Raw genomic sequence first — 26,668 nt, 5'->3', positions numbered from 1 at the left:
AAAGTGCAACCGTAGTGTCATAAAAGTTGCAAATAAAATGCTTAAATAATGCATTGCAGCTCTCCCTCAATGTAATACACCTTGCTAAAAAACAATTCCAGATATGACATGGGAATATTATAGAGTTCATGACCATCATTCTAAAAACTTAATTTTATCATTTTGAAAATTTATCATGTGAAAACTTTACATCAGCACCATTATTGTACTAGATTTGGACATTACCAGATGTTTTTATGATCAGTCCTTGACTCTAATTAGCCAATATTACTAACTGTAACAGTAACACTCCAGTAAACCAATACTCTAATCAGTCTGTCTCAATTATTATACATGATATGACTAAGTAAATTTTGAACTGCTGTGATTATGTCTTTATACATCTAATGATTTACATTATAAATGTCCTTTTGTTTTCTTAAAGTGCCAACTATATATATATATATATATATATATATATATATATATATATATATATATATATATATATATATATATATATACACACACACACACACACACACCATTTTTTTCAGCTTGCCATGTACTGGCATATCAAAATTGCAACTAGTAAAATACTAGTGTCAATTTTGAGCCCTCTTCCCAATAAAAAAAATCATAGAATTTTCTAATTCTCATTGTACTGTGGTCAGAATTTATGAAATCCAAGTACCATGTTATAACTGGGGAGAGCTGAATAGGGTGCATACTCCTTTAGAATTTAACTGAGCTCTCTGTAACAGCTTTGTGTACATCCTGGACCCACCAATACTAGGTTTTGGACACACCCTCATCTACAGCTGTGTATCCTAGGCATAAATACTAAGTCTTGAAACAAATAAAATCACTAATCATATGGTTCCAGTTTTCCAAAACAGGCTATGCGAAGAATGAAAAAGCATTATTTTGGTCATATAGTTAATAAATGTAAATGAATACCAGAAAACATTATAAAGCAATCTCACATTCCAATAGTGTTAGAAAATAATGTAAAATTAAGTTTGTCTTGTAAATAAGTAGTTGTTCATTTACTACCTTGATTTGAAACATATTCAGATATTATACATTCCTGTCATCCACCAAGTTCCCCCCATCCATTTTTCTACCTGGGCTCCAAGAGTCTGCAGATTGAGAGTATAGAGTCCCCTATGTATGAAGCCTACAGAGAGCTCAATAAAAAGCATGCACTCACATAAAGCGTTTCATCTGCAACTCTTATGACTTGTGTAGTACTTGTATTGGGAGTATTAATCTTTCAAGCCTGATCTGTGTATAATACTACAGCATTAAACAGCTCACTGAAGCCTACAAGATGAATGAAAACAGGATGAAGACAGCATTCCAAGGAAATAAATGCCACTGCATGAATGGAAGCATGTAGTTACATCAACTGTTCATACCTGGTGTTGATCTGAAGATGGGGAACCCAGTATGTGAGAGTACTTGTTCTATTGTGGAGCAAGAAACAATATATGTATATTCAGATATAAAAAAAATGCAAAATGTAATGAGCTCTGGTTATGCTGTTTAAAAATGATCAGTTCTCTTGGAAACTGTCAAATGTTCTCACAACCTGCATGCAATTCTTAAAAGGCAAACATAGAAATTAAACTATTTATACTAAAATTGTTGATGAAATAGTTATAAGTGAACATAAACATTATTTTGTTATGATGGCTAAAATAGTTTGGTTAAATCATACATTGAAGGAGATCCGATTTATATCATAAAACAAAACCCCAACAAGATCAGTCTTTGTAAAACTTGTATGCTGCCACAGCAGACATTTGAATCTAGTTATAGAAAGTTAAAATCTTTTTAAAAATTGAAAATTGCTATAATGGCATGAACATATGAATTGTATATGCCTACCAAATTTCAATTGTCTACACTGAGTAGATGTCATACAAACACATGAAAAAGCTTCTTGGATGGTCAGACAGACAGACAGATAGACATGACCATATCAAGATGCTCCCACTGCAAAGTAATAGATAATATTACACCAGAACTGTTTCCATCATTAAGGAGTTGCACTAGCAAGAACAAACACACACTGATAGCTGATATCTTTAATAATATGAGTCTTTGGTAATAATAATATATGGATGCCTTGTGGAAATATTTCATCTGTTTATCCTCTGAAGAAATGCACAACATATCCAGCACACAAAAAATCATCATTACAATATCATTCTAGCGACAGAAAGACTTTGCAAGCTAAAAGCAAATTTGGTCTGTATTTCACCAATAGGCCTTTAATTGGTTGGTGAAATTCAGGCCTTACAAGATAGGCTGCACTTGTTTCACATGTAGCAACTTTACATAATCTGACACGTCTTAGGAAAGATGGCCTGTTCATGTAAACTCTGAAGTATTCTGAATCAGTCATGTTGTGTAAGGCATAGAAAGTAAACACAACTATGACCTGCCATGCAAAAATGGACCACTAGGGTGTGTTATATGATTTTCTTTCACACTTCTACAGTTAGAATCTTGCATTAATCAGGAAAGAAGATTTTGTGGATTAAATTCAACACTATAAGAATCACAACATTAACTTCCAAGTTGTTCAAAGTTATTTTATATCCAATTTGGATAATTCTGAAAGTTTTATCACTTTTTATTATGGGGAATATCATGGAATAAATTCTTATCATCATTAGCACTTGTATAGTTTTGTAGCAGCTGGTGATTATATCTATCCAACACTTTAGTGTATTGTATACCACTGATTATACTTTTGGGGATTCTCATCTCCCAAATGGTCATGGCAAATAATTACACTACTAGTTTTATGTTTTTTGAATTTGCAATTGTGTGTTTGAATAGGCACGCTTTGTCTCTTTTGATTAAGGTGAACTCGCATAATTTTGACATTTCCAATTTTAAAAGAAGGGACATCTTCCACTGGGTTAAACAAAATAATTCATAGATTACCATACATGTTTACAAGAAACACAGTACTGCTGAGATTGAGAAATAATGGGAAACAGAAAGGGGTTTTCAGTGTGTTATTAGCAGTAGTACTGATGTTGACATTCTGTTTAGATTAGAATCCTGAATCTGTTTGCCTAAAGAATAAAATATGATGATGATGGTAGATACATTGTTATTAGATAAGTTAATTCATAGAAATAGAACAATCTTGGTCAATTTTGATGGTCATAGCAAATACTTTCTCAACTTGGAAAAGAGAAACTACACTAACAAAATAGTGAAGTAATTAAATTTGGATGAGGGGAGAGATTAACGGATCAAAATGAAATACTGAATAAATAAAAGGATTTTTATGAAAAGCTAATAATCAACAAACACTTCTTCATGCAAGATAAAAAAACTGTCTGCTGCTGAGAACAACTTTTGTAGCACAAGTTGACCATTCCTAAATGTGGCTGAGCATTAACAAAAAAAACATGAAAAATTAAACCATTTCATGGTAAAAAAATTTTTAAAAGTTTTTTTTGAGTGGAATTTTCAATAATCTCTGAATTTTGGATATGAAAACAAAACTGTCCAAATGTCAGTCCAAGGGAATTATCACGTCCATTCCAAAAGAAGATACAGATACAAGATTTGTAACCAATTGGAGACTAATTTCATTACTTAATTTCGACTAGAAAATATCATTAGCTTTAACAGTAAATAAGCTTAACATACTTCCTTCTATTATAAATTACCAGAAAACTTTTATGAAATTGAGATTTATTGACAGACTAGAATTTTATATGATTTTTTTAAACTACCTCGACAAAACAAATCAGCCTGGCCTTCTCTTGTTAACAGATTTAGGAAAAGCATTGGGCTTCTAGGAAAATGCTCTGAAGTATATACAATTTTTGGAAAAGCATTGGGCTTCTTGGAAAATGCTCTGAATTTTACAATTTTGGTGAGTCTATTTGCTATTGGTTCAGACTATTTTGTAACAAGTCAAAATGCAGTGTCAATAACAACAGTCAGTTCTTTAATTTAGGAAGAGGGTGCCATCAAGGAGGACAATTAGCTCCATACTTATACACACTAAATGATGTGATTAAAAATGATTTTGATTAAAAAAAAGACAGTTTTGCCAGGGTAATCAATATTTAATCAGTACTGATCATGATCTTGACTACACTGAAATGAATTGAGTAGAAGATAACTAGTTAACTTGTATTTTTGATGGATATTAATGATAATGAGGACTTTGATGGTTTTCAAGCTAACAGAGCATTTGAGAACTTTATTAATCATAAAGTTTACCCATATACCGAGGTTGAATGGACAGTAATTCAGCATGCAGACAAAACTTTACCTTCTCATTAATTTGAATTGAAATAGGATCAAGATCTTGAGCAACATTTTGTTACAGAAACAAACCTTTACACAGAACAGAACCTTCCGTCTGCATCAAAATGGATGTCAATTTATATTCCAATTATGAATTTATTCATAGGTTTATATTTTTGCAAGGATCTTTTATATTTCTCATCCATGAATGACTATTGGGGAAAAAAGGATGTTCAAGACTAGTTTCAGGGGCAATTAAATCATACACACTGGAGGCCACTTTTTGCTTAGTTAGTCACATATACAAATGAAACAGGCCATTCATGGAATTTGCACTTTGAAATGTAGCTACTATTGTGCCATGTGCATTTTGATTGAAATGTGAAGCATCCATGACATGTAGCTTTCTTGTACACTGGACATTTGTTATGTGGACTCCACGTTCATGAAGAATAAAGTAGACTTATTACCCCTCATTCACTTATCATGAAAAACTGTATGCCATTTAGAGTGTTATGACATCACAATGGCATTACCATTTCTGACAACTGAATTGATTTTCCTGCTACAAAAAAAGGATGATCTCAAATCCGACAGCGTGTTATCTGTCAAATCTGTCTGTGCAAATATGACGGGCAAAAAATAATTGCATTACCAGTAGCAGTCTGTGTGAACCAAGTGCAGCCTTGCTTAACAGTTGCATGATAGAGCATGGGAAACAACTCTTAAAACAAACTTACCAACATGAAGGAGTCTGGTGGAGGACTTGAGGCCAGGTAGAAATCCTGAATATTTATACTGGCTGATGAGGCTGGAAATATATAATAATGCTCCAAAATGAAGAATGCAACATGAATTTCCATGAAAAGACAATTATTTGGAATCCTAGACACTTGAACATTAAGTCTGGAATGCTACACCATGCCTGCTCCACAGTGGCATTAATCCAACAAAAGACCCAAATACATCAGAGATCACTAACATAGCTAACACCACCTAAAAGCAGTAACGGAAGACCTAAAAATCATGGGTTAATATGATATTATGTATTTAATGCTTTATACACTTTAAATAACTGTACCCATAGTTGATGAGAAAACAGCATCATCTATACAAACCTGAAAAAATGACTTTCTGTAAAATCTGGTAAAGTTCTATTTTCTAGGTTTTTTCTGGAAGCTGTTAAAATGTTTTCCATTGCTTACATATAATGGCAGCTCAGCATTAATTTTTCATATTCTGAAGTCAACTCAGCATGATTTATTCATATTTTGAAGGCCTTCACACAAATGGCTTCCATCACTGAGTGGTTATTGAGAAGAAAATATTTAAAGGTTTTTATAGTAAAGGCAGCTCCATTTTATTGCAAATATATATGATTTGTACACATCTGAAAGACTTTCATGCCAGAATAGACTCCGTCAAATTCGTTCAAATTCAGTTAATGTTTTATAAGAAGTCATTTGAAGGTTTTACTGTTTTTGGTGTGTGTGTGATTTAGATTTTTAATGTAGCTTTAACAATTTTTCAGTCATATCACTATGATGTCTGCAGAGTGGCAGTTTATAGTGATGTCTAGCAGTGAGGCATCATGCTGCAGACATTTAGCATCATGTCCCACCCATTCACATTATTCTAACACCATGCCAACCAGTCCTAACACTAACTTCTTAAAGCTGAGTACCTATCATGGCAGCTGTTAGTGCCATTTATATAAGTCTTTGGTATGACTTGGCTTGGGTTTGCTGTGACCTCCCGCATCTGAGGTGGATGCTCAAACCTTACTGTTTGTAATAATGAAGGCCATACCGTAAACTCCTCTAATGTGTGCAAACTTGATAGAGCTTTATGCACAAGTACATTCTGACAAATCTTGTCAATTTCTGCACAGTAGTTTACGAGAAACAGTCATTTAAAGTTTTTTCTACTTTTAGTAACGGTATCCATATATGATAGCAGAGTGGCATGAATGTACAAATTTTAATGCTTTGTCAAATTTTATTCAGTTTTGCAACTGCCATTTAAAGTTGGTAAATGCAGTTATATTTGAATCAGTAGATTCATAAAATGAGAGGGAAATATGATTTTTGAACTTGTTAGCACTATACTAAATCTGAAATAATTCTAAGCAATCCTCAAATGTTTGGTTGATCAGACAAGAATTATATAGGCCAAGATTTTATTATCACTGGACTATGCCACGATGGCTCTATACCAGTACTCTGAGATGAACTAACCTGAGCTGTTACCAATGCAATACAGGGAACAGCTAATTAAACTTCAATTATCAAGGTCTTAGAGAGAAGAACTTGCATTAGGAAACCAAAGTTAGATGATAACAAATCATGAGCAATAATTCTTTTAAATAATGTTGTGGAAGGCTAGAAAGAAAAAAAAAAACTGCTATGTCTGTTTAACAAGCAACTTCATTCCAAATTTAGCTGAAATCCAAAAATCCATAGTAAACTAATGCAGCAAAAGGCAAAGTCAGGAGGAAAACATAGGACCATATCTTTCATAAATGATGTGGATCTACTAGAAGTCAAACTCATTCAAAATCTTTCAATATCAGGATGCATGCTAAATTTAGCTGAAATTCAAGAATCCTAAGTAAAATTATGCTGAACAATCCAAAGCTGAAAGAATGGGAAACCAGGGGCTGTAAGTCCTGTCAATATCAAGCTACATGAAAAATATTTTGTTAAACTACAACAATCCCACAGAAACCAGTCAGCCATGTGGGCAATTATGGGGGCACAACACACTTCCTGTAAATGTGGAGGTGAAATGTCAGAATTCAATGTCATTCAAGACCTCGTAATATAAAAACAGCGCAACAAATCTGGTTGAAATCCACCAACCCTTGATAATTTTATGCTACGGAAAACAATGTCAGGAGGGTGGGCAATATGGGGGCATAACTCCCGTAAATGAAGTTATGGAATGTGGCAAATCAATTCATTTCAGATCTCATCAATATAATGGTCCATGTCAAATCTGGTTTAAATCCAGCAAATCTGCATAAAGTTATGCTGTGGAAAGCAAAGGATGACAGGAAATCAGAGAATTAACATCTATAAATGAAGACATGGAAATGAAACTCCTTTATGGTCTCATCATTATAAGACTTAAGGTCAGTCCTATTAAAATTCAAAAGTTGTAATGCAGAAACCTCAATAAGGATGCTGGTCAATCGGGGAAATAACTCTTCTAAATGTAGATATAGACAATTGTAAATAAAATTGCATACCTAATTTGTTAAAAGCTTTTTGTAGCGACCAACTTGTTGATAGACAAATGGATGGACTTAAGTGTTATATGGCTCCTCTGACTTTGTCAATTGGGGCTGTAATTAACTCCCTTTCTCTTCCACACTGACACCTCTCATTGACGATTGAAAGACTGATTCTATACCTTATCTAGAAGTCTCTATTCCTCAAAGTGTTTCTGTATTTTTACAGCTACTAAATTTGTGCTTCAGGTGTATTTAGATGAATATTAAATACAAAATGCATGCATACAAGAATATTCATTATTATATGTGGTAAATTAGTTCATCTTCAAACATGATTAAAACAAAGTCAGGAGAAAACAAACCATATTTCTAAATAAGATCCAGATTTTAAAAAAAGGAACTGAAAAAGGTACAAGTTCATTTATAAATTAAAAATACACATGTAAGGTTTAATCATACTTTTGTCCTAACATTTCACAAACCCCCTCAGCAGACTGATCATGGATATGACATTATCTATTGTTCACAAGAATGTTCTCACTTGCTCTCACTCAGGGCTAACATGTGAATTAATATAAAAGCCAAATTTATGTCACAGAGGTAGCACTCTCTCAGAGAAAATGAAGACCTGTGTTAGAAAAATTTAGAAACTTAGGGCCAGTTTTTCCAAAACTGGTTGACCAACAGTGAGACAATTTTGAAGATGAATTCTAGAGTACTGATTACACTTCATCCCAGATTTTCCCTTCAAGAGCCCTTTGTTACTTTATGCTTTATGTCAAATTTGGTCAATACAAAAATCCAGGTGCAACAAATTTCAAAGTCAGATGGCAGCACAAAGGGCTACCAGGAAATGAATGTTAGCTCAATTCGAGTTCAGTAGCCCAGAGAAGGCATTTTTATATGAAACTGACTGCTTCAAGACTTTCCATTTTCCTTGTTACATGATATTTATATGTATTCTATTCTGACCTTTTACACTCTGTACAACTGTAGTACAAGTAATTATATCCATTGGTAACCCAATGGACAACCCACATCAACAGTTCACAAGATTTTGTCAGACACTATTCATATGTATATACTCTGAATGGTGAAATAGGTACAGATAATATTCTGCATAAACAAAGATCTTATTTTGTTCATGCAAGTTATACAAGTCACAGCTAAGTGTACACCAATGATGTCATAAAGTATATTTTCACAGAGTGGACTTGCCTAGCAGAAAAGTTGTGAGCGCTATTCTTTCCATGTTCTTGCTCTCTTCCAACATCATCAAGCAGAAAAATACAAATATAAGACTGTTTTAACCCATTCAGTTTGGCACTATGTGACACCATGCATGCATTGTGCAAGTTCCAGGATAACTATGACATTTTAGGCAGATTTTAGCAACCACTTTCTTCAAATAAAGCACACCAGGATATGATGCATGTGCTTAGTAAAAAATGGATAAAAATGATGAGAGTGTACATTTTAAGGCATTTAATGGCATTATACTATGATATTCACAATAAATTGAAGCAGGATTGTTGATGCCTATTCTTTCTTCACAGCCATTAAAGTTTTAATATCTTCGTGTTTGCTAGTGGAAGAATACTGTGATTCCCTAAAATTGTCCATGCATTCCTGCACTGTCCTGAGCTCAATTCATGGATCCCACGCTTTTCAAAAGATAAATTTCCAGGTCATTTCCATGGTTTTTCCAGGATGAAATGAATTTTTTCAAGGTTCACATATGACCATTACTGAATGGAATTAAAAAACATTTCAGATTATAAAACATGCATTTTCTAAATCAAATGTTAGTTCTCTTTCAACACTCTCCAAAATGTCTAAGCCAGAAAAGATGATCATGTACAAAACCACAAAATGTATGACACGAAACAAGTTGTATTAGATTCCTATAAACTGGCATGTAAAGTCATTTCAATGCACACAAAAAAATTCTAACTTTATTTTGCTGACCTGCATTATGCTGCTAACTATGAATGACATAATGAACATACATTAGTTTTTTTCCTTTCAAACCTATAATTCTAAAGAATTCTATAGCAATATATATATATATATATATATATATATATATATATATATATATATATATATATATATATATATATGCATCTTACAGAAAGTAAACATTTCCTATTACAGTATACAAACACAAACGCAACAAATTAGAATCTTGTCTTGTAACAAAGAGAGTTTTACCCTGAATTTATCTGTGCCAATAAAATCACAAGCAAAAGTCTTCAAACAACCTAATCTCCTTAAGATGATCTGGTTACAAATCCATCATTTAAAAAACATTTTCAAAAGGGTTGATTAAAATTTTGATAAAAGACCTTCAAAATTATATACTGTTGTATAAACATGGACTGAATTTTCTGTAAAATCAACTTGTCTTCTTGTAATTCGTTAAACCAGTCCCCAGACCTGTATTGATACAGGGGCTCAAATAGTATTTTAATATATAATACAAGGGATGACAATTTCTCATTTCAGCTCCAAGACTCAACAATTTGGACTACAAATATGGATTAAAACAAATAGCAGTCCGTTTTTTAATCGGGTTTCCTCCAAATATTCCCACCCCATTTTTCATACTTGGACATTTAGGTTGGGGTGTGGGGTCGTTGCAAGTGCATATCGAAAATTTGGAATTTGCTGCCACCGTGCAGTAGCGACATATGGTAGTTGCTTACCAGTGGGCCTAGACAATTTAAACTTATGTTGTGTTGACTTATACCTGCATGAAATCGACAGAAAAATTATTTATTTTCTCATAAATGGCATGTATTATAATTGTTGTGTCTTTATTCTGCTGACAGACTAGACGAAACTAAGTCATTGATGAAAACTGTAACAGTAATCACCATTTGCATTACTAGTCACTTCACGAATCACTAAAGACAACATCGAAGTCCAATAGTCACAAACTCCATTTTAATGTTGTTGTCGAGAAATTCAATTGCATTAAATGAAAGTCAGATACCTTTTGTAAAAAACAGCAGTCTGGCCAGTCTGATTTATCAAGCAGAGAGCACATGTCAACGTGGTAGCCCCGTGATACAACAAAACTCCAGAAGTTGTTCTTGGAATATATAAATATGGAAAACTTTGTGTTCTTTCATATTTTTATTTTGATTACAACCAGTATACAACTTTCATTTAATCTTTGTTTTTTTCTTTTTCCTCTACAACATTTGAAAATGTGGGCTGCTAGATTTGTGTACTCATGCAACTAGCAATGCAAATCTCGAGTACCAGGTCACATTTCATCAACTCCGATTTTAATACTCACAATTTCTGAGAAAATAAGTAATTTTCTTATCCATTTCATGCATGTATCACTTGATCTAACAACATTTAAAGTTTTCTAGGCTATCCAGTAAGTGGCTACACTTTGCCAACACAATGTTTGCCTCTTGTGATGCTAGAGTGGTTTTCATAGCTTCCACGTAAAATACGGATATCAAGCTGACTTTGACAATAAGAGTCTGCTAGATGAATCTAATCCTGAGAGTATTTGGATTGACTCAGCATATATGTTTATTGCAAGCACCCAAATGATACATACTGCACCCTCTGAATATTCTGGTTAGAACTCAATATATTTAACTCACAATCAGTTAAGTTACGACTCAGTTAAGTGATTGTTTTGGGTGTCAAGTGGTGGTGGAAAATTCCTGGGTTTTCCCCAACTTTCATCAATATTTGCTAAATTCCAGGACTTTTCACAGTTGGGAAAAAATTATCATTTCTCCCGACTTTTTCCCGATTTCCCAGTAGCATGGGAACCCTGTCTATCTCTTCCTACCTACCGAACTTGGTAAATAAATTGCCCTTAGAAAACCATCAGCCCTTTCCCTTTAGTCATGGGGGTGGAGTGGTCAAAGGTCAAATGTACAACAATTGTTATTAGGGTGGCTTTTTCTTACTTTTTCAACCGAACTTCACACATGCATTTCTAGCATGCAGACACATACAAACATACAATATATACTGGATTTTTCATTGTGTCTCTTAGCTTACAATTCAAACAAAACAGGGAGGAGAGACAAATACACAATTAAGAGCATGGAGATTTGCCACAGTAAGCCATGAAAGCAGTTAAAATAATAAAAGGTTTTGTACAATGCACTCATTTACTCAGATGCTGGCATACTGTAGTCTTGGAAATGCCATTTGCCTCGGATATCTCCATATTTACAACTTGGACTCAAATAAACCCAACTACTGGAAGCCTGATTAAAATTCCTAAAACAATGTAAGAGGATTTGCAGGAAATCGTGCACTGGTATGCATGCATACACTGACAAGCTAAATTACAGAGCCTGAATTTTTATGGAGATATTTAGCTATATACAAACCTTCTGTTGCCATCCGCATGTTATCAATGATAAGGTTGTAGGCTATGACCAGCTGATCGTGGCGATCTCGGTTAAGCAGGGCTCGCTGCACCTCATACTCACTGACAGTAAATTTCTGAAGAGAAAAAAGCGTCCCAATTTAGGCAGATATTACTCACCTGGCTTACATACCTTAGCTTTACTAAGCAGGCTTTTGCAGTATTAAAAGAATATCATCTAGTTTGTACCTATTTTACTACAGTCTAAACAAAATATTTCCAAAACATGAAGCCATAATTCCTATGTATACTTCTAGCTGATAATTTAATTCATCCAAGATCCTGATGACATAAAAACCTGTTTTACAAAGTTTATTTAAAATTATTTGAGAAATATATTATACTGAGAGGCAACAAGCTTTGCCAAACAGACAAAATATTACCTTACTACCTGTTTTTCATGCTACCTCTTAATGAAGCTTAGCCAAGTTGACAAATGATGAATGGCATTACATGTCACTGGAAGCACTTGCTTATGGGAATTGATACGACTGAAAATGTTAGACATTTAGCAAATGGTTGGCACAGCTGTATCAGAATGAAGGTAGAAAAAATGTGCCCCGTTTCATTTTTTCTTTTCGTCACTTATGGCATATGAAATCTCTTTATTTGCAAGACTTGTCATCCATTTTGCACAAACTAAATAAGAGCACTTCCTGGGTGAACTATTGTAAAGACAGGTCACAAAGACCTCTGTTTGTGGTGAGGGTATAGTGCTCATCAAAATGCACTGCTTTATGTGGTTTCATGATATGTGTTAACAACAGTACTATGAATGACATATTATACCTGCTCCATGTTTAATAGTCCTTTATGTAGATAACTAAAATTTTTGTGTGGAATCCATTTCTTTTCTTAGTGAGCTTGACCAATCACCTTTTGACTCTGAAATCAACAGACGTCTTCCTTATGATAAGTTCAAGACATCTACAGTGTTTAGTCAAAGTCTGTGATATTGAACAAATGTTATTGTGTGGAAACCATCTTCTTTTTTCAGGTAAGTGACCTTGACATTTGACCCTTCAAATCTAAAAACAATAGCATTCTGCCTAACTCAAAGTGCAATCCATCCACAAAGTCTGGTTCAGGAATGTCATGTAGAACTGATGTGACATCTATGTGCAGAAACCATTTTTTTCCCTTTCAGTCAGTGACCTTGATCTTTGACCTATTGACAAAAAATCAACAGAATTTTTCCTTACACCAAATGCAAGCCATCCACAAAGTTTGGTAACCTTAGCTGATGAAACAGTTCCAGTGTGGAAAATATTTCTTTTCTTTCAGTAACAATTACAATGACCTTTGACCTTTTGACCATGAAATCAAATGGGTTCTTGTGTACCCTATGTGCACAAAGTTTGTTAACTGTATATGGTGGAGAACTCAAGTTATTATGCAGAAACGTCTTCTTTTAGTCACTGGCCTTGACCTTTGAACTTTTAAGCTAGAAACTGATATGGTTCTTCTTTATTGCAAGTGCCTCAGCCTGAAAGAAATCAATCTGAGCATTATGTACATTACACATTAAATTACATATCACATAGTTCAAAGTGGATCAGCATCATGTGCATGAACTTGAAAGCTCTTAATACCGGGATGTTTTCTGTCAACAAGATCAAATAGTACTTTTCAGCAATTTTTGAAAAGACAGTTTCTATTTTTAGTAATGGCAGCCATATTTGACAGCAAATTTTTATCTCTTGCATAAAGTTTCAAGTCTCTATTCCATGATACTCTGTGTCTAGCTAAGTTAAAACTGGTCAGGCAATTTTTAAGAAGCTGCTGAAAACAGCAATTGTTGACGAGATGACAACTGCACAATGGATGATGAGCCACACTATAAACTGACTTGTTCTTACATCCAGGTGAGCTAAAAATGTATCAAGTCATCCATCTCCAAATCTTTGTTTAAAAGGTATATTTTGTAGACTTTTTCTGTTAGTTCTTTTTTGAAGTATGCATGATTTTCATACTGAAATGTTGCACATTCTTTTCAAGGTACATTTTATACCTTTGGAAAACGATCTTCAGTGAGAGAAACATTCAACAAGTAACAGTAGATCCTTTATGAATAATGTACCTGGTAATATGCAAGTCAAGGACAAATGCAAATTCAGAGATTTCACTGTTACATTAAAAAACACGAAGTGCACAATAATTCATGTTATTTTATTTTGATCATACATAAAAGCATTGAAATATGGACATGAAAGATTTTTTTGGATAGTTTTCTTCTCAGTGCAGATCATCCTTTGTGCAAACCTTTATTTTAGACCTACCAGAAATTAGGCAACATGCTTTTCTATCAAAGTGCATAAAAAATAATAGGTTTAAGTGATTGTTAGTAAACCAACCATGTCATTTAAGTGAAGACCAAATGAAATGCAAGATGCAAAAACTTTAAATAAATGAAAACCACTAACAATGACAATCAGTAGCTGATTTTCATGCTATTAAGAATGAATTCACATAAATATAGTCATCTTATCATATTTAGCACCTCAAAAATGGTGCTCAACAACTTTGGAAAGCAGAAATCTTTCAAGCTGGCACCCAAAACTGAAACCTTGTACAATTTACCTAATACAAGTGCTCAACAAGTTTGAAAAAGGATGAAAATGGGTGCTCAAGTCAGAATCAATACAGTACCTAATATCCATTTACAATAGTGTTTTGTTTGAAATTGATCAAACTCAAATGCAACTGATACATTGTTATATTTGTGATCATTTTATACCAAATTCATGAAATATGTTTAAATAATTTTAATTTTTTATATATATAAGGCTTGCAAAATATTAAAATATTAACATGTGTGAATAATTTTCATCTAATATCAACTGAATAATAAAAATAATCCTGGAGAGAGTTACTAACCTCACAGACTTCTCGCACTACTTCCATGTCTACTATAGAAGCATCCTGATCAGCATCAGGTGGGAATAGGTACAATGGTAGATCCTTCCTGAACCACTCATGCTCTCTGAAATGAGATAATGGGACATTTAAAAAAAGTCTTACATGACAGCACAAACAAGTCAATGATATATTAATGCAGACATTACTGTCTAGGTGCTGGCACAAATATAACTGTAATGTGATTTATTAATTCAAAGTAGGTTATGTAATCTACCTAATTAATGAAATACTACTAATGCAAAATGATGTAACACAATTTTTCGGTTGCATTCCATAACTTTCCTAAAAATTAGACTTTAATCGAAACATGTATTTAAACTTTCCCCATCAGTCAATATGGCAACAGAAGCAGCAACTTCACCAACAGTTATGTGATGTCTAACAATCACGTATCTCTATGCTATTCAAAATTTGCCTAATCTGAAACATAACACCCCACCCCTCCAAACCACCACTAGGGTTTTATCTCCAACTCCATCCAATACTTCAATCTGTCCCACATTTTAAAAAAATCCAACAAAAAAAAACACAACAAATGTTTCTGTCTGTAATTGAAGTTTTCAAGTAGGAAGTGCTGAAAACTATCTCACTTGCCAAGCAGGTATAACAATGCCTACCCACTACCACATAACATCATAAATAATGAAATTATTCTATGTTGACAACTACTCCATGTATATTAGAACACATATTTATGAACATTGAAAAATGGCCACAAAGTGTACAAGATGTAAATTTGTATAAAATATATTAACGGCTTGGTGATGGTTATAAGGTCTGAATGACCAACGTGCCTTCAGTGTGCATGAAGACTATAATACACCTCACACCTTTGCCAGCAATATTATTGGTTGGTGGTCCATGGGTACTAGCACATTTTAAGGCTTGGCTATCATACAGTAATAGAATAACTGTTATCAAACTAAAAAGTTTACTGAATTTCAGGCAAGCCATTTAAGACAGTGACAGGCACATAGATGTTGGAAATGTCAACAAATCATTTTTTGTTATTGAAACCTGACCTAGCTGTAGACAAGTGGCATTAAAAACAAGATCCTTATCATTTTTTGTTATTGAAACCTGACCTAGCTGTAGACAAGTGGCATTAAAAACAAGATCCTTATCATTTTTGTTATTGAAACCTGACCTAGCTGTAGACAAGTGGCATTAAAAACAAGATCCTTATCATTTTTTGTTATTGAAACCTGACCTAGCTGTAGACAAGTGGCATTAAAAACAAGATCCTTATCATTTTTGTTATTGAAACCTGACCTAGCTGTAGACAAGTGGCATTAAAAACAAGATCCTTATCATTTTTTGTTATTGAAACCTGACCTAGCTGTAGACAAGTGGCATTAAAAACAAGATCCTTATCATTTTTGTTATTGAAACCTGACCTAGCTGTAGACAAGTGGCATTAAAAACAAGATCCTTATCATTTTTGTTATTGAAACCTGACCTAGCTGTAGACAAGTGGCATTAAAAACAAGATCCTTATCATTTTTGTTATTGAAACCTGACCTAGCTGTAGACAAGTGGCATTAAAAACAAGATCCTTATCATTTTTGTTATTGAAACCTGACCTAGCTGTAGACAAGTGGCATTAAAAACAAGATCCTTATCATTTTTGTTATTGAAACCTGACCTAGCTGTAGACAAGTGGCATTAAAAACAAGATCCTTATCATTTTTGTTATTGAAACCTGACCTAGCTGTAGACAAGTGGCATTAAAAACAAGATCCTTATCATTTTTGTTATTGAAACCTGACCTAGCTGTAGACAAGTGGCATTAAAAACAAGATCCTTATCATTTTTTGTTATTGAAACCTGACCTAGCTGTAGACAAGTGGCATTAAAAACAAGATCCTTATCATTTTTGTTACTGAAACCTGACCTAGCTGTAGACAAGTGGCATTAAAAACAAGATCCTTATCATTTTTGTTATTGAAACCTGACCTAGCTGTAGACAAGTGGCATTAAAAACAAGATCCTTATCATTTTTGTTATTGAAACCTGACCTAGCTGTAGACAAGTGGCATTAAAAACAAGATCCTTATCATTTTTGTTACTGAAACCTGACCTAGCTGTAGACAAGTGGCATTAAAAACAAGATCCTTATCATTTTTTGTTATTGAAACCTGACCTAGCTGTAGACAAGTGGCATTAAAAACAAGATCCTTATCATTTTTGTTACTGAAACCTGACCTAGCTGTAGACAAGTGGCATTAAAAACAAGATCCTTATCATTTTTGTTATTGAAACCTGACCTAGCTGTAGACAAGTGGCATTAAAAACAAGATCCTTATCATTTTTGTTATTGAAACCTGACCTAGCTGTAGACAAGTGGCATTAAAAACAAGATCCTTATCATTTTTGTTATTGAAACCTGACCTAGCTGTAGACAAGTGGCATTAAAAACAAGATCCTTATCATTTTTTGTTATTGAAACCTGACCTAGCTGTAGACAAGTGGCATTAAAAACAAGATCCTTATCATTTTTGTTATTGAAACCTGACCTAGCTGTAGACAAGTGGCATTAAAAACAAGATCCTTATCATTTTTGTTATTGAAACCTGACCTAGCTGTAGACAAGTGGCATTAAAAACAAGATCCTTATCATTTTTGTTATTGAAACCTGACCTAGCTGTAGACAAGTGGCATTAAAAACAAGATCCTTATCATTTTTGTTATTGAAACCTGACCTAGCTGTAGACAAGTGGCATTAAAAACAAGATCCTTATCATTTTTGTTATTGAAACCTGACCTAGCTGTAGACAAGTGGCATTAAAAACAAGATCCTTATCATTTTTGTTATTGAAACCTGACCTAGCTGTAGACAAGTGGCATTAAAAACAAGATCCTTATCATTTTTGTTATTGAAACCTGACCTAGCTGTAGACAAGTGGCATTAAAAACAAGATCCTTATCATTTTTTGTTATTGAAACCTGACCTAGCTGTAGACAAGTGGCATTAAAAACAAGATCCTTATCATTTTTGTTATTGAAACCTGACCTAGCTGTAGACAAGTGGCATTAAAAACAAGATCCTTATCATTTTTGTTATTGAAACCTGACCTAGCTGTAGACAAGTGGCATTAAAAACAAGATCCTTATCATTTTTGTTATTGAAACCTGACCTAGCTGTAGACAAGTGGCATTAAAAACAAGATCCTTATCATTTTTGTTATTGAAACCTGACCTAGCTGTAGACAAGTGGCATTAAAAACAAGATCCTTATCATTTTTAAAAACTGGACATCCATATGTATGTTAAGAAACTTGAACTCATCAAGACTGAGCAAATGTTTTCCACTGTCTGCTCATTAATATGCATGGGTTTTTGCTCATATCATATCTCATTCAAGAGCTAATGATATAAAATATATTCCAAGTTTAAAAAAACTACATTCCAAGATTTAAAAAAAACTAGATCAGAAAGATGGCTTCCAGAATTGCAACAAGTAGATGTTGATGGATAGATGACAGGCACAACAGCCATAAAACTGTTAAACTAGTTGTGTTCACAGGACAGTGTGACGGGTGGAAGGATGGATGGACACACAGGATTCCTCTATAACCCTGCCTTACAATCAAAGTGTTAATGTGAAAGCAAATTAAAAGCTTTGGACCCTGAATCAATAGACTTCCTCCTCACTCCATGTTCAAGCCATCCACAATGTTTAGTCCAAGTCTTTGATGCAGAAGCATTGTTATTGTGCAGAAACTATTTGTCTTCTTGCAGATGCAATGGGGGCCCCAAGTGGCCAATTGTTCTAAAGTTTGAACCATTACGGATCACTGCCATCTCACCTCTGTCTGCATGGGTTCGAGTCTCGGGCTCGGCCAATGTGGGTATGTGAGAAAGCTTGCTGGTAGTTTCTCATGGGTCGGTGGTTCTTTCCATGGTTTTCCCAGGTTCTTCCTCCACCATGTATAGCTATCTTGTGCTGAAAAATGGTGTTAAACCCTATAACAACAACAGATGCAATGACCATTACCTTTGACTTTTCAACTGCACAATAGCTTCTTCCTTATTCCAAATGCAAGCTATCCACAATGTTTGGTCCAGGCATGCAATTTAGAATAATGTTAATGTGCAGAAACCATTTATTTACTTAGTCAAATTGACTTACATATAGACCTTTGAGCTTCTATTCAATATCAATAAATTTCTTCCTTACTGCAAGTGCAAGTCATCCTCAAAGTTTGGTAACTCTAGAAGGTAGAGAACTCAATTTATGATACTGAAATCATTCTTTGTTTTATGTAGTGTTCTTGACCGTAGAGATTTTGACCCCAAAATCAAAAGTGAACTTTCTTACCCCAAGTGCATGGTGGACAACTAGTTATTGTGCAGAAATAAAATTGGTATTAGATGGATGGACATATAAATATTGCAAAATAGTATATTCTGCCATATGGTGGGTGTATATTAAAAATAAAGAATGCTTTGTCTTCCTGCTAGCTTCTATGTTCAAAATAGTTCAAGACTTAAGGTGTGATTTTGATTTGTAACGTAGCTTTAACAATTTTTCAGTTATATCGCTTCGATGTCTGCAATGTGGCAGTTTATAGTGATGTCTAGCACTGGGGCATCATGCCGCAGACATGTAGCATGATGTCCCACCCAGTCACATTATCCTGACACCAGGCCGACCAGTCCTAACACTAACCTCTTAATGCTGAACGCCAAGCAAGGCAGCTGTTAGTACCATTTTTTAAGTCTCTGGTATGACTCGGCTGGGGATCGAACCCACGACCTCCCGCATCCGAGGCGGACGCTTCAAGACTTAAGGTCCTACCCATATATTCATAAAACTTCTGAAGCACAAAACTGAAGCTTAAAACCCCATAATTGAACATCATTTTTAAAAATGCATCTACCTGACTTAAATTAAGAATGCCAGCAGAAGAACTAAAGTTACGATAATTTTAAAAGTTCCATTATTCTCATTTAATTTTAATCAAGTTAATATAATACTGACTTTGAGCCAAGGTTTCTTGCTCAGAAAGTTTGGAGAATACAGGGTCTGGTCTCTTACTTGATCTCTTTGATACTGGCTCTTTTCAGTGGATCCACTTGCAACATCTGACACAACAAGGTAACCACCTCCTTGTTTAGATAGTCTGGTATGGCAAAAATACCAGCTGAAAATAATAATATATTTCAATCATTACCTAATAATGCATACAAACCTGCATAGTGCTTTGTTCCAAGTCAGCAGAAAGAATGAGTTTGACATGATGCTGGGATATGTTGAAGCCTCAGGCAGATATGTATTCATAAGCCATATCAAATGAGTTCTTTCCCCCTGACTGGGAAAAGATAAGAATGTGGCTTTGTATTTAGTACATATCCCCTCTTTTATGCTTTCAAATATTTTTACCTTTACTCAATGAATGAAATTCGAGAAATTTGGATTTGTAAAAGTTAAATTCACTGCATGTGTGATACAGAAATACAAACTGAACAGATGTATCAAACACCAGATCATGCATGTAAGATTAAACTGAAAGCTGTATCAAACACCAGATCATGCATGTAAGATAAAACTAAAAGCTGTATCAAACACTAGATCATGCATGTAAGATTGAACTGAAAACTGTATCACACACCAGATCATGCATGTAAGATTAAAATGAAAACTGTATCACACACCAGATCATGCATGTAAGATTAAAATGAAAACTGTATCAAACACCAGATCATGAATGTAAGATTAAACTGAACAGCTGTATCAAACACCAGATCATGCATGTAAGATAAAACTGAAAACTGTATCAAACACCAGATCATGCATGTAAGATTAAATTGAAAGCTGTATCAAACACCAGATCATGCATGTAAGATTAAACTGAAAACTGTATCAAACACCAGATCATGCATGTAAGATTAAACTGAAAGCTGTATCAAACACCAGATCATGCATGTAAGATAAAACTAAAAGCTGTATCAAACACCAGATCATGCATGTAAGATTAAACTGAAAGCTGTATCAAACACCAGATCATGCATGTAAGATAAAACTAAAAGCTGTATCAAATACCAGATCATGCATGTAAGATTAAACTGAAAGCTGTATCAAACACCAGATCATGCATGTAAGATTAAACTGAAAGCTGTATCAAACACCAGATCATGCATGTAAGATTAAACTGATACATAATAAAGAGAGAACTTTTGCACTGAGTGAGTGAATGACAGATGTATTTCATCGAGTGGATGAAAAACTCAGTTATTTTCACAAGTGGCAAAACCACAAATGAAATGACCCAAGGTTTTCACCCACTAGATGAAATATATATGTTATTCACTTGTAGCAAGTAAATTTTCTTTATGTTCAAATGTAATGATTAGCAAACTCCGCACGTATAACAGGTGGAAGCAGCAGATTTATTACTTGACCATGTCTAAGGTTTACTGCTTGCGTTCTTCTGTGTTTTGTGAATATCAGTATGCAGCTATCAACAGTAAAATAATTCTCCTTCCCAATTCAAAGTGAAAAGAACATTAAAAAAATTAATTTGTACCTTTATGGATCTGAAGTAAGTTTGCCATACTTACCACCAGACTATGCAAGCATCTAAGAATAGCTTATTTCTTGCATAATGTTATTAGCATCTATTGAAGGGCAGAGAGAAAATGGATTTTATTATACTCCACTGAATTTTTATGATGATTTCCCTCAGAAAGTCCAATAATTCACTGCCCAGCATAAAATAAAATGGGTCAGTGGTTCTTCCCGGGGTTTTCCTAGGTTCTTCCTCCACTAACATACTGGCCACCATATATAGCCTATCATATGCTTAAAAATGGCATCAAGCTCTAAACAACAACAACAATGCAAAATAAAAAGTATTTTGAATACTGTTCATAGGAGACACAAAAGTAACGTGCATTGTGAGTGAGACCTGTTTTAACAAGGGAGTGAGACCTGGTTTAACAAACCTTTTTCTTAATAGGGCGATAAAACAACTAAAAAAAAACCATGTTCATGGAATATGGTTGCCTCACCACATGACCTGAAATGACCTAAATACAAAACTTAACAAAGATGTGACAGATGGATAGAAAGATAAGCTGGCACTATATGTCACTATTTATGTCATGGCATGAAAAATAATAGAGTATTTAATTTATTAAATCACAATTTTTTGGTGTCTCATGAACCAAGCACACAAATGAGTGAAATAAACAAATCAAACGAATTCAATTGGATCCATGGCCATACCGCAGGAGCACAGGTATGCAGATGGACTTTGTATCGAGTTGGAGTGACTTTACAGTGAGGTAGAGAGGCTACACATTGAGTTGGAGTGGCTTTATAGAGAGGTAGAGTAGCTTTGAGAAGCTTTGATAAGTAGAGGGGCTTTATAGTGAAGAAGAGAGGCTTTATGGTGAGTTGGAGTGGCTTTATAGAGAGGTAGAGTAGCTTTATAGGGAAGTAGAGACTTTATAGCGAGGTAGAGTGGCTTTAAGGTGTGTGTGTGATTTGGCTTTTTAATGTAGCTTTAAAACATTTTTAGTTATATTGTTACGATGTCTGCAGTGTGGCAATTTTTAGTGATGGGGCATCATGCCGCATTTATCTAGCATTATCTCTCACACAGTCACATTTTCCTGACACTAGGCTGACCAGTCCAAACTACTAACCTCCTAATGCTGAGTGCCAAGTGAGGCAGCTGTTAGGACCATTTTTACAAGTGTTTGCTATGACTTGGACAGGGTTTGAATCTGTGTCCTCCCACACATGAAGATGATGCTCTAACCACTTCGACCATCAGAGGGCTTTAGAATGAGTTGGATATACTTTATAGTGAGGTAGAAGGGTTTTATAGCAAGGGAGAGTGACTTTGTAGTGAGGTAGAAGTGTTTTATAGTGAGGGACCACTATATTAATCTGAACTATATGCATACTAAGATTAACCTGAACAAAACTTTACAAATCAAACCTCACATTAAAATATGGAATAATTTTACACTCAAGAAATTTGGAATTTTCAGTATGGTATTTATTTAAATTAGTAAGTGATTCGACACCGGTGCAGAAAAAAGGATGCTTTTTCAACAACAAAAAATTATGTATACTAGATCAATGTCTGATATTCACACTTTTGCACAGCTAGGGGTAATGTTAGAAATTCTAGACGTTTGCAGTATACAAAAATACAATCAATTCATTATTTCTACATTTTCACTATCCTGTTCTCATTCAGAATTATGTACAAAATGTTTATCCATTTCATGACCACACAATACTTTTATACATAGTTATTTGAATTTAGTCATCTGAAAATATCACATGTAAATTAAATATTCCTTTTAACCGGTGAGTGTTGAAAGTGACTGATATTCTGCAGTGATAGCAAGATTTTCAAATCAGCTGTTGCAGTGCATATAATGGATCTCTTATTGGCATCCCTTTCATTTAGGTATACAAGTCATCTCCTGGTGAAAAACCCAATGTGATTTTTTCTTCTGGATGAGTAACAGTAACAATATATTCAAGACTACTGCCATGGCCACACATCAGACTGGCACTGTATCTATTTAGGAACAAATAGTTATCATAAAAAGACTTTTGTGAAAAACAATTTTCGATATGACCAACCAACTAGAAGAAGCAGTCATACCAATATTTTAACAATGCCAGTGTGGTGGCCTTACTGGAAAACATACTTTCACTCCATTTAAAACCAAGTAGAGATTGTAAGAAGTCTTTCAGCAAAAACCTCATGCTGATCTGGCCATTCATTCTGATGAAGCAGCAACAATTACAATTTTAAGATGGCCACTGTGTTGGCCATAGTGGATGATGCTTGACTGACACCATATTCATTTAGGGCCAACTAGACTTGTAATAAGTCTTCGCATGAAAAAACCCATTTCAACAGGACTTTTTAATCAAGAGTGGCAACATGTTCAAGATGGCTGCTGTGGTGATTATATTGGACAACAGATTGACACCATTAAAACCAATCAGATATCATAAAAAGATTTTTCAGTGAAAAGCCCATGCTGATATAGCCATCCATTTGGGAGGAGCAGCGATAGCAAGATTTTCAAGATGGCCATTGTGCTGGCCATAATGGACATCAGATTGGCACCATCTTCATGTTGGGCCAGCAAGACATCATAGGAAGTCTTATATTGAAAATCCCAGGTCAATCTGACCTACCATTCTAGAGGAATCAAGATAACAAGAGTTTTCAGATGAATGCTGTGATGCCCATATTTGACATCATATTAGAACCATTTTCATTTAGGACCAACTAGACATCAAAAGTCTTATGGTGAAAACCCTATTTCAATCTGAAAACCATTGAAGGAATAGCAGTGAGATCAAAAATCTGAAGACGGGTACTTCGGGATTGGGAATGTTTTTTAAAAGTACACATCCCTGAGATTAGCGGGTTGGAATAGATCCTTGCTCCCGTCATTACTTAAATTATAGTCTCTGGTTGATGAAAATCTAGGCCAATTTATGTACATGTAGCACATAAACAACTATACAGCCAACTACTACTGGCAACAATGAATATTGTAGAATTGTTTAGAGACATGAGTTTATTGACAATGGGATATAGATCAGAGGAGTAGCATTTTTATACACACATGTACTTGTGTGTTTTCTAACAGTATGTGACAGATGCATACATTTTCTAACACCTGACCAATATTTGAATTCATGGATATTTCATATACTTGTACAGTACTTAATGTATTATGGACTGTATTAAAAAGATAACAGAAATGTAAGTTGTCAATATACAAGCGTATTTCAAGCTAATGTTAAGTTTATTTATTCAAAATTTCCACGGTTTATTTTCCCTCAGAGTAACTCCCATTCGCTGACAACAGGTTATCCATTACAGATGAATTTCACTTGTATGCAAAATTTGATTTTTTTTACAGCACCCCTCCCAATCTTGATATCTGCTTATGTTGACAATACTACCTCAGACACAAGGATATTGAGATAAACGGGTATTTCTGTACTTACAGAAACAGGTGCTTGTTTCCTTGATATGGTGTGAAAAAGTATCAATAAAGCACAACAATGACCAGACCAAAAAAAAGCAGAAGACATTGACATTCTCTGGCTCTTAACTTGTCATAAAAATGAAGGATAAGCCCCTGAAAAGGAAAATTTCTCTACATTAGAATACTTGAACGATGCTAAGACTAATGAAAGTGTCTCTGTGAATGGGAATACCATTAAGAAATCAAGGACTGTGTGTGAAACTGCAACTTCTTGACTCTTAAGCGATGTTGATCTACTTGCCGAAGGTAGAAAATGCAGAGATTTATTCTCAAGGTGCAAATCTGCATCTCCTTATCCCAGGAACCAGTAAGTACCAAAGTCTTCCTTGGCCATGCCAATTTTTAGCAGGTCACATTGAGAGGATGGGTGGTTTCCTGAGCTCTGGCCACTGCAGTGGCCATATTGGATTTGCAAGTGACGCTATTTTCATATAGGGCCAACTGGATCATGGGATCAAGGTGTGTGTTAAGTTTCATTGCAATCCTCCAAGTAGTTTAGGAGAATCAGCAACGACAAACTTGTGTTAATGGCTGAACAGGTGAAGTATGATGGACAAGAGAACAGACTTTAAGCTCTCCTAGTCTATGACAGTAGAGCTAGAAATGCACAATGAAAACAAGAAAACAGCAATCTGTTGATGTACACATCACCATATGCTGATTATAACACTTCCCAAGTCTGTGAGACTAACAGCATATTACTAACTACAGCGTGTTGAAACCAGATATTCTTGAGCTACAAAATTTTCAAGATGGCTAGAGCAGTGGTCATATTCAATGAAAGACTTGTCATTTTCATCTGGTAGTAACAGACATCATAGGAAATCTTTTTGGTGGAAACCTCGTGCTGATATCACCATCCATACTGGATGATTACTGATCCCAAGATTTTCAAGATGGCTACCATAGTGGCCATACTGAATGTCAGATTAGCACCATTGTCATTTAGGACCAACTTATTATCAAAATAAGCCTTCCACTGAAAACCCATGTTGATATGAAGAACAGCAATAAAGAGATTTTAAGATGGGTGTTATGGTGGCCATATTGGAGATCAGATTGGCACCAACTAACATAACTTGTCTTTTAGTGAAAACTTGTCTTTTAGCGAAAACCCCATGCAATTACTACTTTCTGTTTAAGATAGGTAACCTAAATATTATTTTAAAGATTACAAACCTAGCAGCCATATTTTATGTCCAGGTAGCACCATTTTCATTTAGAACCTACCAGACCCATGGAAAAATGTAAAGTTTCACGACAGTCCTCTAAGTAGCAATAACAATATCATGCTAATGGGCAGATGGACAACAAGTTACATTTTCAGGTGATGATCATGCCATTTACCATCTTTCATGGTCAGAGAGATTTTTCATACACTGCATTCAGCTGCCATGTCAAGAAGGGGCAATAACTCTAATAAAAAGGATGATAACTCTTATAAAATTGGTGAGCACACAGTAATTGACCTTACGCCACAAAGTAGATCACTCCGCCTACTGAACACGTGACTTGACAACCTCTTCACCTACGACAAACATTCTGTGAAAATGGCAGGCGTGATAACATTAAAAGATACACCAGATGATATTGGTGACCAAATAACGTTTTTATAACAGAATTAAGTCGCCTTTTACGTGATTCATATTTATATTTTTATATATACACGATCACAAAAGAGATATTAACTAAATTAAAGCAATATCATAGTAATATTTATAAAGATGAAATTAAGTCTGTAAATAATCTAATGAATGACGACAGTATAGTGATTAAAAAGGATGATA

The 26,668-nt window shown here is 34.5% G+C and overlaps 1 protein-coding gene across 2 annotated transcripts in view; it reads right to left on the bottom strand.

Annotated features, from left to right (window-relative positions):
• Positions 1-26,668, bottom strand: part of LOC149807302 (5'-AMP-activated protein kinase catalytic subunit alpha-2-like) — a 110,382-nt gene that overhangs the window by 47,668 nt on the left and 36,046 nt on the right. The window contains exons 8-12 of one of the 2 annotated variants that reach the window (XM_089965047.1): positions 19,879-19,984; positions 14,796-14,901; positions 11,881-11,995; positions 5,010-5,080; positions 1,401-1,448 (exon numbers count right to left, since the gene is read on the bottom strand). In XM_089965047.1, coding sequence (XP_089821173.1) covers positions 1,401-1,448; positions 5,010-5,080; positions 11,881-11,995; positions 14,796-14,901; positions 19,879-19,984 — 446 coding nt within the window. The remainder of the gene's footprint in view (positions 1-1,400; positions 1,449-5,009; positions 5,081-11,880; positions 11,996-14,795; positions 14,902-19,878; positions 19,985-26,668) is intronic. The other variant, XM_089965058.1, reaches the window with a different exon arrangement.

This window comes from Sinohyriopsis cumingii, chromosome 1 (assembly GCF_028554795.1).
Source record: "Sinohyriopsis cumingii isolate HCF-2022 chromosome 1, ASM2855479v2, whole genome shotgun sequence".
Classification (NCBI taxonomy): Eukaryota; Metazoa; Mollusca; class Bivalvia; order Unionida; family Unionidae; genus Sinohyriopsis; species Sinohyriopsis cumingii.
The sequence above is the reverse complement of the archived record's forward strand: the minus strand, read 5'-3'. Positions and strand labels throughout refer to the sequence as shown.